Raw genomic sequence first — 18,359 nt, forward strand, 5'->3', positions numbered from 1 at the left:
CTCTGTGGAATGCTCGCTCTGTCTGCAACAAAGTTTCCTACATCCATGACCTTTTTATTTCTCGTACTCTCCATCTGCTTGCCCTGAGACTTGGCTTTGCCCTGAAGACTCTGTTTCAACCGTAGCCCTCTGTCATAGAGGTTACCTTTTCTCCCATATTCCTCACCTGGTTGGCCGCAGAGGTGGTGTTGGGCTACTACTTTCACCCTCCTGTATATTTCAAGCTCTTCTTCCATCTCAGTCTCAATGCTTTCTTCTTCTAAGTCCACTCCATCCATTATTCACTCCTCTGCCTCTCCGCGTAGCAGCCATTTATCGACCCCCTGATAAGTCTCTTTCTTCCTTTCTCACTGACTTTGATTTCATCCCATGGTTTTTAGTATCACCTTTATGCTGAAGAGTCCCAGATCTACCTCTCCACACCAGAAATTTCAGCAGGAAGCCAGACCAAAGTATCAGCCTGCCTATCTGACATTGCTACCTGGATGTCTCACCGCCATCTGAAACTAATCATGACCAAGACTGAGCTTCTTATCTTTCCCCCTAAACCAACCTCTCCTCTTCCCCTATTCTCTATCTCGGTGGATAACACTCTCATCCTCCCTGTCTCATCAGCTCGTAACCTTAGGATCATCTTCGACTCCCCTCTCTCCTTCTCAGCACACATTCAACAGACTGATAAAAACTGTCATTTCTTTCTCTATAATATCACCAAAATGTGTCCTTTTCTTTCTGAGCACACTACCAGAACCCTTATCTCCTCTTGCTTAGACTATTGCAACTTGCTTCTCACAGGTCTCCCACTAAGACATCTCTCTCCCATCAATCTGTCAGTGTCACTATGCTCATATTAGCCCTTTCCTCAAGTCACTTCATTGGCTCCCTATCCATTTCTGCATACAGTTCAAACTCCTCTTATTGACTTACAAATACATTCACTCTGCACCTCTCTCCACTCTTATCTCTCCCTACACTCCTCCATGGAAACTCTGTTCACTGGGTAAATCTCTCTTATCTGCACCCTTCTCCTCCACTGCTAACTCCAGACTCCGTTCCTTTTATCTTACTGAACCATATGCCTTCCTGAGCTGGTACATCAAACTCCCATCTCTGGCCATCTTCAAATCTAGGCTAAAAGCCCAACTTTTTCATGCTGCTTTTAACTCCTAACCTTTATTCACTTGTTCATAGTAACATAGTAGATGACGGCAGAAAAAGACCTGCATGGTCCATCCAGTCTGCCCAACAAGATAAACTCATATGTGTATACCTTACCTTGATTTGTACCTGCCTTTTTCAGGGCACAGACCGTACAAGTCTGCTCAGCAGTATTTCCCGCCTCCCAACCACCAGTCCCGCCTCCCATCACCGGCTCTGGCACAGACCGTATAAGTCTGCCCTCCACTATCCTCGCCTCCCAACCACCAACCTCTCTTCACCCACCTACTCCGCCACCCAATTTCGGCTAAGCTTCTGAGGATCCATTCCTACTGCATAGGATTCCTTTATGCATATCCCACGCATGTTTGAATTCCGTTACCGTTTTCATCGCCACCACCTCCAGCGGGAGGGCATTCCAAGCATCCACCACCCTCTCTGTGAAAAAATACTTCCTGACATCTTTTTTGAGTCTGCCCCCCTTCAATCTCATTTCATGTCCTCTCGTTCTACCGCCTTCCCATCTCCGGAAAAGATTTTTTTGCGGATTAATACCTTTCAAATATTTGAACGTCTGTATCATATCACCCCAGTTCCTCCTTTCCTCCAGGGTATACATGTTCAGGTCAGCAAGTCTCTGCTCATACGTCTTGGAACGCAAATTCCATACCATTCTCGTAGCTTTTCTTTGCACCGCTTCCATTTTTTTTTTAACATCCTTCGCAAGGTACGGCCTCCAAAACTGAACACAATACTCCAGGTGGGGCCTCACCAACGACCTGTACAGAGGCATCAACACTTCCTTTCTTCTGCTGATCACACCTCTCTCTATACAGCCTAGCAACCTTCTCGCTACGGCCACCGCCTTGTCACACTGTTTCGTCGCCTTCAGATCCTCGGATACTATCACCCCAAGGTCCCTCTCCCCCTCAGTACCTATCAGACTCTCACCGCCTAACACATAAGTCTCTCGTGGGTTTCTACTCCCTAAATGCATCACTTTGCATTTCTTCACATTGAATTTTAATTGCCAAACCTTAGACCATTCTTCTAGCTTCCTCAGATCCCTTTTCATGCTTTCCACTCCCTCCCGGGTGTCCACTCTGTTGCAAATCTTAGTATCATCCGCAAATAGGCAAACTTTACCTTCTAACCCTTCGGCAATGTCACTCACAAATATATTGAACAGAATCGGCCCCAGCACCGATCCCTGAGGCACTCCACTACTCACCTTTCCCTCCTCCGAGCGAACTCCATTTACCACCACCCTCTGTCATCTGTTCAGTACCCATGTTTTACCATTCCTACTTTAGTAATTCCCTTATCCCTTATTTGTCCTGTTTGTCTGTCCTAATTAGATTGTAAGCTCTGTCGAGCAGGGACTGTCTCCATGTCCAGTGTACAGCGCTGTGTATGTCTAGTAGTGCTACAGAAATTAGTAGTCGTAGTAGTAGTAGTAAGCAAAACTAAAAAGGTAGCTTGTGTCAAAAAAATCCATTCTCTAATTATAAAACACAATCAACTTAAATATAGCAATATCTAGGGAGTCCTTTGTATTTTAGGCCATAATTACTTAAAACAGCAGCTTTGTGTGCCAACAAATGAATAAAGTACAATAAATGTGTGATCATGTGTGTAGAATTCCATTTTGTAAAGTACTTTTGCTGTTTTTTTGCTCTCATAGTACTGCCCAATAAAGTTTTTTCATTAACGTCAGCAGTCGGTCCTTTTCCCGCAGAAAGTCAGTGGCATTTCCACGTGGTCCACCATTTCTTTAGCAATAATGCTCAGATTACAGTGTTTGTTGAAGTACTGAGCTTCAGTGACCATCAGTGTTCAACAGTTTGGGGTTCCTGATGAAGAACAATCGAAACAGAGCTTTGTTGAACCTCACCGTCTTCTGAATATCTCCACTATTGTTAAGATAAGTGCTTTAGAACATTTACAGATATTCAGCTATACTTACCTTATGAGTGTGTTTTTCAAGTGTCGATGGTATTAATGGACTGATTATAAAACCACCATATTTATTATAAAAATGTGACATTTGAGATGTATTATTTACTTATTATACACTAGTAAAAAAGGCCCGTTTCTGGAACGAATGAAACGGGCGCTAGCAAGGTTTTCCTGGGAGTGTGTATGTTTGAGAGAGAGAGAGCCAGAGTGAATGTGCGGGTGTGTGACAGAGTGAGACTGTCTGTGTGACAGTGTGTGTGTGAGAATGAGAGTGTGTGACAGGGCCCCCTCCCCTGTTCCTAATGCTCCTCACCCCGTTCCCTCCCCTCCTTTTCCTCCTCCTTCCCACACTTTGGGTTCCTTAATGCTTTCAAAAGTCTATGTACCCCCCGTGGCCCTAACGCCCAGTATCCGGATACCCCACCGCTTTCCTCCTCACCCCTCCCCTAAGATGTAATACTTTCACGTCCTTCATTTTTTTAAAAAAGTGTCCTATCTACCCTGTGTACAAATGTCCAGCATTCAGATTGTGTTCCTCTCGTAAATTTTCATTTCTTTCATTCATTCAGAACTTGCCCCCCCCCCCCCCCCCCCCCTGAACACTTTTGGTTCCTTCAGTCTTTGAAAACTCTCCTATGTACCCTGTGTGCTAATGGCCAGCACTGAGATTGTTTTCCTTTCCCAAATTTGCATGTCTTTCAGTCATTCACAACCCCCCCCCCCCCCTTCTCCAGTTTAACACTTTCGTTTCCTTCAGTCTTTTAAAACTCTCCTATCTACCCTGTGTCCTAATGGCCAGCATTCAGATTGTTTTCCTTTCCCAAATGTTCATGTCTTTCAGAACTCCCCCTCCCACCATTGAACACTTTCGGTTCCTTCAGTCTTTTAAAACTCTCCTATCAACCCTGTGTCCTAATGGCCAGCACTCAGATTGTTTTGCTTTGCCAAATTGTCTGTCACTGATGTCACTGAGGTCAGTGTGTGCCTGCCTAGCAGACCACTTCCGGCAGGCACGGTCCCAGGCACATCCTGTTGGAGGTGAGAATTATTATATAGGATATATATATATTCACACACTTATTTATTGCTCATGTGAGTGGTAAAATTAATTTGGGAGCCTTAAGGTGTATACTAAATCTCATGATTAGCATGCAATAGGGATTTATTCATTTGTTGGCACATGGAGCCGCTTTTTCAATTAATTATGGTCTAAAACACTGAGGACTCCCTATATACCGCTATATTTAAGTTGATTGTGTTTATTAATTATATGAGTGGGATTTTTGATGCAGGCGTTGGTTTTCCTTTGAATATTTTTTGTTTTCTTGTTGAGGGTTCTTGGTTTTGTTGAAGTTGCATATAATATGGTATGTTAACATGTACTTGGAAATATACAGTTAGCAATAGCATAGTAGATGATAGCTGATAAAGACCTGTATGGTCCAATCTGCCCAAAAATAAAAACTCATGATATCACTTCAGGAGCCAAGATACGGAACAGGTGAGTTGCCAGAGAGGTTATGAAGCACAAAAGATTCAGTGAGCTGAAGAGCTATTGGGCAGTTTCAACACATAGAAGTGACAAAGAAAAATCTGCCACTATCTGTAATCACAGATCTATGATGAGATGATAATAAAAGGGTGAAGGTAGCAGAGAGGTATTTGGATAGAAATAAGGTCAAAGCTATGTCTTCTAAAGTCTATGAGTTATTTATTTTAAGGAAGCAAGACAATTTTAAACAGAATTCTGCAAGAAAAGAAAAACCAGAAAAGATCTGAACGAACAGGAGAAACATTATGACGTTTATGTCTGATGAACGATTTGCCACATTTACTACCATTAACTTATTTCACAACATTTCTTACCCCTATGATGCTCAGGCCTTTCATATAGTCTTGCCGGGGCTGGGCTTGAGGGACACAGCCTGCCAAAACCACTTTTTTGTGTTCATCTTGAGCTTTCCTAAAGAACAAGAAAAAATAAAACATGCATGTGAAAATGAGCACAAAATAATGGTCTCCAAAACATTTAAGCAATTAACACAGAATATCTTCACTGAATTTTTATTTAATATATGCAAGAAATTTGATAATGTCCTACTAACAGGGGACATCAATTTACACCTAGATAATCAAAATGAAAGTAATACAAAAAAATTACTTGATTTTTTTAAACTACTAGCAACTCACACAACCATTCAGCCATACCTCTCACAATAAAGGTCACTCACTTTACCTATTAGCCTATAAATTTGCAAACAACAACAACTTTCATCTAAGTAACCATACTTGGACTCCAAGTCCTTGGTCAGATCACAGTAAACTTGAATTCTCCTTCTATTGGAGGGAAAATACAAAAATCAATGAAAAATAAAAGTACTACAACTCCTCACAAAACTAGAGCAAAAATAAATACCACAACCTTCTCGTCTCTAACGTCTTGAACAATCCTGCACTTCCTCCAGCAGACAGTAACAACTTCATGATTAAATGGTATGACTTAAATGTCTTAAATAACATAGCTCCCCTCAAATCTACAGTGGTGGAAATAAGTATTTGATCCCTTGCTGATTTTGTAAGTTTGCCCACTGACAAAGACATGAGCAGCCCATAATTGAAGGGTAGGTTATTGGTAACAGTGAGAGATAGCACATCACAAATTAAATCCGGAAAATCACATTGTGGAAAGTATATGAATTTATTTGCATTCTGCAGAGGGAAATAAGTATTTAATCCCTCTGGCAAACAAGACCTAATACTTGGTGGCAAAACCCTTGTTGGCAAGCACAGCGGTCAGACGTCTTCTGTAGTTGATGATGAGGTTTGCACACATGTCAGGAGGAATTTTGGTCCACTCCTCTTTGCAGATCATCTCTAAATCATTAAGAGTTCTGGGCTGTCGCTTGGCAACTCGCAGCTTCAGCTCCCTCCATAAGTTTTCAATGGGATTAAGGTCTGGTGACTGGCTAGGCCACTCCATGACCCTAATGTGCTTCTTCCTGAGCCACTCCTTTGTTGCCTTGGCTGTATGTTTTGGGTCATTGTCGTGCTGGAAGACCCAGCCACGACCCATTTTTAAGGCCCTGGCGGAGGGAAGGAGGTTGTCACTCAGAATTGTACGGTACATGGCCCCATCCATTCTCCCATTGATGCGGTGAAGTAGTCCTGTGCCCTTAGCAGAGAAACACCCCCAAAACATAACATTTCCACCTCCATGCTTGACAGTGGGGACGGTGTTCTTTGGGTCATAGGCAGCATTTCTCTTCCTCCAAACACGGCGAGTTGAGTTCATGCCAAAGAGCTCAATTTTTGTCTCATCTGACCACAGCACCTTCTCCCAATCACTCTCGGCATCATCCAGGTGTTCACTGGCAAACTTCAGACGGGCCGTCACATGTGCCTTCCGGAGCAGGGGGACCTTGCGGGCACTGCAGGATTGCAATCCGTTATGTCGTAATGTGTTACCAATGGTTTTCGTGGTGACAGTGGTCCCAGCTGCCTTGAGATCATTGACAAGTTCCCCCCTTGTAGTTGTAGGCTGATTTCTAACCTTCCTCATGATCAAGGATACCCCACGAGGTGAGATTTTGCGTGGAGCCCCAGATCTTTGTCGATTGACAGTCATTTTGTACTTCTTCCATTTTCTTACTATGGCACCAACAGTTGTCTCCTTCTCGCCCAGCGTCTTACTGATGGTTTTGTAGCCCATTCCAGCCTTGTGCAGGTGTATGATCTTGTCCCTGACATCCTTAGACAGCTCCTTGCTCTTGGCCATTTTGTAGAGGTTAGAGTCTGACTGATTCACTGAGTCTGTGGACAGGTGTCTTTCATACAGGTGACCATTGCCGACAGCTGTCTGTCATGCAGGTAACGAGTTGATTTGGAGCATCTACCTGGTCTGTAGGGGCCAGATCTCTTACTGGTTGGTGGGGGATCAAATACTTATTTCCCTCTGCAGAATGCAAATAAATTCATATACTTTCCACAATGTGATTTTCCGGATTTAATTTGTGATGTGCTATCTCTCACTGTTACCAATAACCTACCCTTCAATTATGGGCTGCTCATGTCTTTGTCAGTGGGCAAACTTACAAAATCAGCAAGGGATCAAATACTTATTTCCACCACTGTACATCCAAACCAACCCAGAAAATTTTACCTTGGTTTAATCAATCTATCCTTCTTTTGGAAAGGAAATGTAGAAATCTGGAAAGAAAATGGGCTAAGGACAAATCAAACAAAAACAAATTAACTTGGAAAACTGCCATCAAAACATATCAAAATGAGATCAATATTGCAAAAACTCAAGACTATAACAAAATAATCAGTGGTAATTTATTTAATATCAGTACACTTTTCAATCTGATAAAAAAACCTATTATCCACAAAACAAATAACCACAACCACTGAGTCCCCACCAACAGCAGAGCAACTGGCTATTTTTTTAAAACAAAAAATAGTTAAAATCAGAGAAGGCATACTCAAATTGAAAATCAACCATCAAGATATTTACGAAAAACAGTCAGACACACATACAGGAATAGCCACCAACAGAATCTGGTCTTCTTTCCAACTACCAACTCATGACACAGTACAACATTACCTCCCAAAATACTCAATTTCACAATGCATACTAGACCCTTGTCCTAGTTACCTTATGAAGGAAGCTTCTAATATATTCATTAATCTGCTTCAACAACATATCTCCTTCCTACTATTCCACAGCACTTTCCCTGATAATAAAGGCTCTGTTATCCTAACACCAATACAAAAAAAAACCAATTAAATCACCTAACTGGTGTAACAAACTACAGACCTGTAGCCTCCATTCCTTTGATGATAAAGACGATGGATTGAATAGTAGCAGCACAAACTATGGACTACCTTTCACATTTCTTCCTACTATAGAAATCACAATCAAGTTTCAGACCATGCTATAGCACTGAGACCGTTCTTACTACCCTACTATCAAATCTCATAAATTAGCATAGGGTCTAAGGTCTTAATAATGCAGTTCGATATGTCTAGCGCATTCGATGTAGTAGATCATAATATCCTACTAAGCCTACTAGACAACTTTGGTATATGTGGCAAAGTCCACAAATGGTTTCAAGAATTCCTGAAATCAATATCTTACAAAGTGAAAATGAAAGGAACCTTATCCTCTTCTTGGTCACCGGACTGTGGCATCCCTCAGGGCTCTCTACTATCGCCCATACTGTTTAATATAATGATGTCAAAACTAGGTAACTGACTAGAAACAGCAGGATTCAAAACATTCATATATGCTGACAATGTTACCATACACATAACCTTCAAAATGAACATTCAAGACATTTTACAAAAGGCAAAACTTGGCTTAAATTTTATGGAAACTTGGTCCTCAGAATCCAAACTAAAACTAAAGAAAGAAAAAACTAAATTTATGATCATTACCGACCTATTTGACCAAAACGACTACAACAGTTTCACAATTGACAACACTTCATTCCCCACTGACTATAATCTGAAAATTGTAGGTATAATTATAGAAAAACATTTAACACTCAAGTTTAGTAATCACAAAATCTTCCAGGTCTCTGGAAACTAAAAAGGATCAGACACTATTTCTCATCAGAAACATTCAGACTATTGGTACAATCATTAACTTGGGGGTACTCAGTACCAGCACCTTTTCCATTGTCTGCTAAAATTGACCCTTAGAACCCAAATTTTAATGAAAGAGTTCAGGCTATAAACACAAATTCTGCCTTGTCCCTCACCACGTGGATGATGCTCTAATAGAAGCTGCATGTCTTAGGGTGAGCACGTACGGGGCACCTCTATGGTCGGTATTTAATCTGAGCTACTGCTTGCAAAGGACAGTGGTAGATCCCAGGAGCTTGGTCTATTAGCCCAATATTTGCTACTTTTATAGTTTCTTCTCAGGAATAATTCTTAGTACTGTAACAGAATATGTGCAGATATCTATTTTTGTGTAATACTTAGCCAGTTCTGTGGTATAATCTTGTTGTAGTATTTATTTTTGCATGCTTGTTTGCAGTTTGCAAATTATTATTATTATATAATAAATAATATACATTTCCACACTGGCATATTTCTTCTTTGGGGACTGGCCAGCACTGAACCAGTAATGGTCCTAAAAGTGTATCCATTCCCCTAGCAAACGGGTCCAGAGTAATTAATGATCTATGTGATTTTCTGTTCCTCTTATGCATTGACTGTAACTTACTTCAAGACTGTGTATGCAAATCTCCTGCGTATTCATTGTGGATATTTTTGAAAACCTGGCCTGCCTAGGGCTCTTGAGCACCAGAATTGCCTAACCCTGACTTAGAACATAGATGAGAAGCTGTGTGCATAAGTTTTCATGACTTCAGCTTTCATTTATATTTAGTTAATGGGAAATTCTGAAGCTTGATTAATGAAAAAGATAAAGGAGCATTTTCTGGGGACATAATCATTATTTCATATTTTTTACAATTTATTTTATATCAGCTTTAAGTTATCAAGAACATCTGGTATATTCTTTTCAAACTTATCTTCTGGTACCCTAAAATAAACCATTTTTTCAAATGATGCCAGTACTGTACAATGATCATTAGACCAAAATTATCATGACACTAACATAGTAAAAGATAAAAGAAAAATGCCAGATTGTACCATCCAATCTGCCCAGTTGAGATTCTTCTATTTGGGAGTTTAAACAAATATTAATTATTCAGTACAACACCAACTTATCTCTCCCCATTTATCTCTTTAAGTAGTAGTAATATTAAGGGCAATTCTAAAAACTGGCACCTAAAAATAGGCACCAATTGTGTGCATAAGTTATAGAATACTGGTATTTCTGCGCATGATTGGCACCAGTAATTGGGACTTACACACTTAAGTGCTTTAGTACTATTCTGTAACATGTGTGCAAAATGATTTCGCGCTTAAGTGTGAGAGGATGTAAATGTGGGCAGAGTATGGGTGGGTCATGGGAATCTCTCTGAGACAGGCGTGTGTACCTTATAGAATAGTACAGATTACACACACTTCAGAGCACGCTTAAGCGCCAACAGCTATGACTGCCACTGACTTGGCATAACTGTTGGCACCTAACTTTAGAAGCATCAATGCTGACTTACGCTAGTATTCTATAATGGCATTTTGGCACCCAACATGCCATTATAGAATTGCCGGTAAGCATATGGTATTAAGCCACCTAATTTACAGAATTGCCACCACTATTTTTGTCAAGATGAAATCTAATATTGATACTCCACAAGTGGAGTCTCCAACTAGTTCCCTGAGAAATGCCTCATTGTCAACAGCCCATGACTGTGAGTTGATGCTGTAACTGGGAGACTCCAATCCAGATTCAGCAGACTGACAATCTATTAGCATCACCTCCTTTTCACTGTGTGTCATTACTCGAATGTTTTCCATAACGCCAGAATATATTTCTTTTTGTGTCGCAGGATCTGTATATTACTACTTCACAAATGGAAACCCTTTTAGGGTTTTCTAGGGCAAAATGCAGTAATTCAGCTTCTGTATAATGCCCAGTACCGTGTTTCATTATTATTTATTTTATTTATTGTGAACATTTATATCCCACATAATCCCACCAAGGCAGGCTCTATGTGGCGTACAATGTTAGGAGAAAAGAACAACATAATAGCAGTAGGGCAAAGCAGAGGATAAAGTAGAGAAGGGGAAGGGAGGGAAAACTGCAGGGGAAAGGAAGGCGGAGATGCAAAAGATCAAGCAGCTGAGGAGAATGATCAATCACATAGGTAGGTCTTCAGGGATTTCTTGAATAGGCTGTGATCAGAGGTCTCTTTTATGCCATAAAACATACTCCATTGTCTATTTTATTCGTTCTGTCTTTATACTATCCTCTGGAATGATGATGCCAAAATCTTGACATCTAATACACCAGGACTTAGGCATAGCTATCTCATTCAAATCTGCCTCTGCATTAGTGGTCTCCACACAGCTTGGAAAGATGATGCTTACTATCCATGTTCTTGATTCCTTTTTGCTCTCTATTTGCTTCCACTGCTGCTCTGGGGCTAATACAATAAAGTGTGCTAGGCTTTATTGAAGGAGGAGTTGTGTGCACAAGCTAACTATAAACAAATCCTCAGGTAGACATCTGTGCACAACACATTTAAATCCCATTGTATTGAAGACATTAGGTATTTAGCACAGATGCAGAGATGTGCACAAAAGACCCAAAAGCTGAGCACAGGGTCCTCTAATGCTGGCAGTTTTAACACAAGCCCAAGGAGGTCCAAAGGGGTAGGGTTATTCTTCTGCATTCACTGCTTGTACGAATTTTATACCCGTTTCTTCGCTTTACTACATGCATACAGGACCCACAACTTTTTCTGTCATTCTTGAAGATAGGATTGGATTTGATTTAATGATTTGATATACCACACAATACTTATGTTTGTGAAGGGTTTACAGCCAAATTATACATTATAGATCTTCAAATTACACAACTACAACACTGAAACGCAAAGTACATCATACAGTAAAAGGGCAGCTGAAATGTTACTGAAGAATCTTCAATTCTGTACGAAAATCGTGATATGAAGAAGTAACAGAAAAACAATGCAGTAATGAGTTCCTCGGGGCCGGTCCATTATAAGAAAAAGTCCGCCTGAGGATCAAGGTGAGTTTAACAATATCCAACCCGGGCAGTTTGAGAAAGCTTTTCTGAGAAGACCTTAACTCACATGAAGGAAATTATCTGGTTAGCTTCTTGAATAGGTATTCAGGACTATTCAGATTCAATGCCTTGAAAACAAAATATTTTAATTCTATCCGCTTTTCAACAGGCAACCAATGTAGCTCATATAAATTTGGTGTGATATGATTTGACTTTTTGGAAATGAGGGAGGGAGGAATGATGGAACAAATACTGGACTTCTAACACTGTGCATCTGGCTTGAAAGCACATCTGTAAGAATGTTCCATCTTCTACACCACCTCCTAATGCTTATTTCCTTATGAACCTAATTCCTTCTATGTTTAACTTACTTTCCGTTAACCCCATCAGTTTCTGCGTTTACCACAAACTGTATATTCATATTCGACTTTGTAATTATTTATATTTTTGCTATGTAAGCCGCATTGAGCCTGCCATGTGTGGGAAAGCAAGGGGTACAAATGTAACAAATAAATAAAGTAATAGTATGGCAAAATTGTTCGCACAGAATAGCGTCCTAGCATATGAGTGTATGTATGCACATACAACTCCAGGTGCCAATGTAATTTTCTTGTGCACCAAATACAGCTGTTGCTGCTAGCGTAAGCTCAAGTGCTCTTCCACATTACAGCATGTTTCTTGAGCACAATCCATTTGTATTTGATTTATTATATCAAAGAACATTTTAATGAGTTATGTGTGTATTGGGAAGACCTGTGTTGAGCTTTAGTTCAGTGGCCTAAAGCAGTGCTTCATAAGACCAATCCCGGAGTACCCCTTCCCAGTCAGGTTTTCAGGATATCCACAATGAATATGGATGGCCTTGACTTGCATAGACTGCCTTCATTATATGCAAATCTCTTTCATGCATATTCATTGTGGTTATCCTGGAAACCTGACTGGGAAGGGGTACTCCAGAACCGGACTTTTTTCATTGGCTCCTTTTTATTTAGCATGTCTCTTCTAGTTCCGTTTCCCAGAGTTCATTATTATATGTTCAATATTAAGGTTTCATTTCTGAGCTTCAACAACAGGTGGGGCTTCAGTGGGGCAATAGGTTTGCTTATTGTCAACTCAGACATTATGTCCACTCTTTGCAGTGTGCTTCCCTCCAACTTAGAATGGCTGCCAAACTATGGGAATTCTTTAACACTATTTCCATTCAGGGTCTTTCTATTTCTGGGTTACATAAAGCTTTGTGGCAGTTTGGACCAGGGACAGACTTGACTCTGAAATGCCGTGAGAAGTGGACCTCAATCTCTCTTTAGACATGTGGGATACTCGGGTTATTCTCCATTTGGCTTCTGCAGTGTGGCTCCAGTAGTGTTACTTCAGAGCAGTGCACAGGGCTTATTTTTCAGCTGTCCAGCAATTTAAGGCTGGTGGGGCACAGTCACCTACTTGTCTTAAACGTCATAGTGTGGAGGGTATGCTAGGGCATTCCTTTGGGATTTGTCCCAAAATTCAAAACATTTGGGCTTCGGTAGTGAGATACACTGTCTCTGATCTGGGTGGAGTTAATGTGGGTTCTGTAGAGTAGCTGCGCTTAGATCAGCAGGGGGCGTTTATCTCTGTTGACCAATGGAAAATATTGTTAGTGTAAGTTATGTCTTATTGCTAGAAAATGTATTCTTCAATACTGGACATCTTCAGATCCATCATCATCAAACAGAAGAAAGCCTTTTTGATGGTGTAGGGTGCTTACTTGAATAGTTTAAGCCTGAGAGGGAGTAATTTATTACTTAATTCCTTGTAGGCTGGGATACTTTCAGACATGTTGCTTGGACTGGAGAAACACTGATGGGAACAAATGTTTGATTGTTTGGGGGGTACTGGAGGTATTGTGGGTTAGCGGTGGGGTGGAAAGGGGGGTTTCTTATGGATTAGACCCTACAGCCACAAGAGTAAGGGCCCTTGGATTTCTGTTTGTATCTGTATATTTGTTTCTTGGTGGGGGGGGGGGGGGGTTGGCTGGTGAGGGGAAGGGTTGGGTTTGGGATCATTTTAGGTTTTGTGATACTGTGCTTGTCGGGAATGGAGGTGTAACTTTAAAATTTGATGATGAACCTTGTTTTTTCTGCTTTGATAACTGTTTCCTATGTTTTGGTCTTGGAATTCTGTGCCTTCCTGCAGTTTAATGTGTTTGTTATTGCACCATTGAGTCACAAATAAAATTGTTGAAACATAAGCTTTCATTTCTATAAGGCTTACCTTAAATTTCCCAGACACTTGTGAGTGAAAATAGATTGTCTTCCTCTCTCTCTAGCTTAAATGTTTATGTTTCTTAAAATGTTGGTTGAAGAAACATGTGTGATTATAGCTAAAGAATGCAGCATCTTTATGGATGAATACACGCATGCCATTCCCTCTAGTACCTATCTTCCAGGTGAGATCCTTGTTTCCAATATCCCAAGCCATTCTTCTTTACACCGATCTTTGTTCATGATAAGCTTGATGCTACTCTTATTTTTTATATATCTGTTTTTAATCCAAAGATTCAGTTTTATAAGCATCACAAAAGAATCATTCATGCAGCAAAAAAAATTGAACTGTTCACTTGGCAACTAGATTTTTATACTTGCCAATACATGGAATGTTGGAAAGAATTATACAAAAGGGTTTTATATCTGTATAGTAAAGTGCAAAATAACTCTTAAAAGACAATAGAAAATCACTGAATTTGGCTCGCTTGAAGACATGGAAATATCTTTGCCAAGTTAAAAAACAAAAACCCAGAAACATCAGGTCAATATTTCTAGATTACAAATCCTCCCCAAAATAGTCTGTTTCTCAACAGATGGATGCAAGCAAACATAGACTGAGGGAGCTCATCTGGACCCCTGCTAAATCTAGTAATTCAGAGACTAGTTTGGTTCCCCATGATTGCAATTTGGCTGCAGGGCATACTGAGGAGCACAAAAAGTGAAATTTGAAACAATGGCAATAATCCCAACTTGAAAATGAAGGCAAATGTGGAGAACCCGCTGAAAGACAGTGATGGCTTGGCTGCAGTACAGGATACAGGAATAGCACTAAACGTGATATAATTAGATTTCGGCAAAGCCTCTGTAACAGGTCCACATAACCAATTTATAAGTAAAGTAAGCACCCTCAGTATGGGACCTAACAGGACCAACTAGATTTGAAACTGGTTGAGTGGAAGGCAATAAAGGGTAGTGGTAAATGAAATTCATTCTGATAAAAAGGGCACCACCAGTGGTGTGTTGCATGGATTGGTTCTTAGTCCAGTTCTTTTTAATATTTTTCAAAGCAACATTGCAGAACGTCTGTCTAGTAAGGTTTGCTTCTTTGTGGATGATACCAAAATCCGCAATAGGGTAGACAATCTGGACAGTGTGCATAACATGAGAAGAGATCTAATGAAGCCTGAAAAATGGTCTAGAATTCAGCAGCTAAGATTTAATGCTAAAAAATGAAGGGTCATGTATTTGGAGTGCAAAAACTCAAAGGAGCAGTACAGTATAGGAGGTGATCTACTTCTGTGCATGAAAGAAAAGCAGGAACTTGGGGAATGATAGTATCTGATGAACTTAGTGGTCAAACTGTAGAAAAGGTGACAGCAAAACCCAGAACGTGATTGGGTGCACAAGGAGAAGAATGGCCAAAAGGAAATAAGAAGCAATAGTGCCTCTGTATGTCTCTGATGAGACATCATTTAGAGCACTGTGTGCATTTTTGGAGACTGCACCTTCAAAAAGATATAAGCAGGATGGAATTGGTCCAGTGGGTGATTACTAAAATAATCAGTAGTCTTCATCATAAAGTATATGGGGACATATTTGAAGATCTTAAAAAGTATACTTTGGAAGAAAGACTGGAGAGGAGAAATATAACAAAGGCATTTAAACATCTCCATGGCATAAATAAATAGGTGGCTAGACTCTTTCAATTGAAAGGACATTCTACAACAAGGGAACATTGGATGAAAGATTGATTGATTGATTGATTGATTGATTACATTTGTATCCCACATTTTCCCACATATTTGTAGGAAATACTTTATAGAAAGAGTGGTGGATGCATGGAATGGCCTTCCCAGTGGAAGTGGTGGAGATGAGGACTCTATCTAAACTCAAGAAAGTATGAGACAAGCACAGATGATTTCTAAGAGGAAAGAATAGTAGAGATTAATAGTTGGTATGGATGGGTAGACTGATTAGGCCATTTGGTTTTCATTTGCCGTCATTTTCTCTGTTTCCATAGATGTGGACTTGAGCATCACGTTGCAAGAGATCAGGGATGAACAAAAATCTTTGATAAAACAGATCACACCAAAGACCAGTTGACTGCATATTGGGCACATCTGTCAGAAGGGAAAATGTGTGGCACAGCTGGAGGACAGCAGCACAGACATATGTGAGATGTGGCAGATGTTAAAATGGCTGGAGATTATGTTGGCCTGAGTAGAGGACCCTGACAACAGGGACTAAAAGTCCCAACTTGTGCATTTTTGGGGTACCAGGCAATGAAAAGAGAGTTACCTGGATTACTGCAGGTCTGTTTAACCCCAGAATCATATGAAATTGTGAGAGTGTATGGGAGACTAAGCCCAAACCAAAAGAAGGTCAACAGCCTAGGGTCATAATTGTCTGAACTGGTGCATTTCCAGGAGGAGAACTATATTATTCAGCTGCCTAGACAGTCAGGGTTTGTGATATACATTTGTAGCAGGCTGTCATAATCTGCCTTCCTATACAATTACAGAAAGAATATTCTGGGCCCCTGGTTCCAGAAAGGTGCCAATCAAATCTGATTAGTGGGTGGTCTTGTAGAAGCAAATACAATGTCTGAAAACCACTAATATAAGTAATTACTCTGAACTCATTTGGCTAGAAATATGCACCTAAGTTGGCCCTACAGTTCAGGTATTCTCACAAGGAAAAATGCCAAGGTGGGAATATATATGTTATTTATTAAATGATAATAATAATAATTAGCAAATATTGCAAGCAAGATTACAAAAATAGATACTGAGTATTGCACAAAATATATATAGATATATTCTGTTACAAAGCTACAATGCTTTCCTGAGAAGATACTACAATAGCAGCAGATATATTAGGCTACAGACCATGTGCCTGAGAAAGTAATCTCAGAACAAAGGAGAAATCCCGTTCTCTCACCCATAGAGGCACACAGCTTTGGCATCAGATGGGTGATAATTGGTTTCTCTTCAGGGCTCTAGCTGTACACAGAGAACCCCCCAACACCTGGTCCGTATCAGATATAGCCCAACAACCCCCCCCCCCCCCACTCTGCAGGCAGATGGATAGGTCTCAAATGCATACTTGGTTAGTCCTAACAGGAAAGGAGCAGACTCCCAGAAGAAGCCTGGAACCCTGGCAGAGAAGGAAATCCTGGGCAGTATTAAAGCAGCCCCAACAGGAACATAGCTTGGAGAAGGAGGCAGTATGTAAAGACTCCCAAGAAGATGTCAGGGGTGGACTTCCAGCCCAGTTCTTCTGGAGAAGAGGCTCCCACTCCTACGGAGGACAGAGACACTGATAGTCAGAAAATGGGGCCAGAGCTGGAATACATGGACTATACTGAACAGGAAGCAGACAAGGCAAGCCCAGGTATCGAAATGGAAATATAATTATTGGAAAGGCTGGTTTCTCTTCTGTGGTGAAAAGCAGCAGCAAGCGGAGCAGAGAGAATACAATTTGATGCTAGGGGAGGTGCTGCTTAAGGCTCCAACCAGAGTATACTTTAAGACAAACTGAAATGACAGTTTGGCTCCCATGAATATTTAATAATCAGAAAAGAAAGAAGTAATTCAATAAGGAGGATTAAAGAAGTAGTGAAACTGTGAGAACTGTGAACCGAGAGAAATGGCCCAAAAGGAAAAAAGGCTGTATTAGGCAGCTGGGAACCGAGCTGGACACTACTGCCAAAAGACTGTATAACTTGTCAAGAGTTTTAAGAGCTACTTTGATGAAGGAGAATGTTTAAAAGCCTTCTAAACTCCACAGTGGACCTGAGTTGTATTTGGTACAAGGTGAATATAAACTGTGGACCAGAGTTTGCCTGGTGGTGAACTCAACTCTTCAGGTCATATTTAAAGACTAAGGGATATGTTTACTAAGGTGAATTAGCGTTTTTAACACTCCTGTAAATTTAAGGTGCATTAAACGCTAATGCGCCTATACATTTCTTTGGGCGCATTAGCGTTTAACGCGCATAAACCATTTATGCACATTAAAAACGTTAAGTGCCCATAGGGCCACGTGGAGGGGCATAATCGAACGGGGTGGGGCGCTCAAGTTTTCCTGAGGACGTCCTTGAAGGACATCCTGGCGAAGGGGCAGGGAAACCCTTATAATCAAAACAAGATGGCGCCCAACTTTCGTTTCGATAATTCAGTCGGGGATGCCCAAATCTCAACATTTAGGTCGACCTTAGAGATGGTCGTCCTTAGAGATGGTCGTCCCCGGTTTTCGGCGATATGGAAATTGAGGACGGCCATCTCAGAAACTACCAAATGCAAGCCCTTTGGTCATGGGAGGAGCCAGCA

The 18,359-nt window shown here is 40.7% G+C and overlaps 1 protein-coding gene across 1 annotated transcript in view; it reads right to left on the reverse strand.

Moving 5' to 3' along the window:
- Window positions 1-18,359, reverse strand: part of CDKAL1 (CDK5 regulatory subunit associated protein 1 like 1) — a 1,735,794-nt gene that overhangs the window by 1,176,664 nt on the left and 540,771 nt on the right. The window contains exon 5 of the mRNA XM_030211517.1: window positions 4,984-5,080. Coding sequence (XP_030067377.1) covers window positions 4,984-5,080 — 97 coding nt within the window. The remainder of the gene's footprint in view (window positions 1-4,983; window positions 5,081-18,359) is intronic.

This window comes from Microcaecilia unicolor, chromosome 1, assembly GCF_901765095.1.
Source record: "Microcaecilia unicolor chromosome 1, aMicUni1.1, whole genome shotgun sequence".
Lineage (NCBI taxonomy): Eukaryota > Metazoa > Chordata > Amphibia > Gymnophiona > Siphonopidae > Microcaecilia > Microcaecilia unicolor.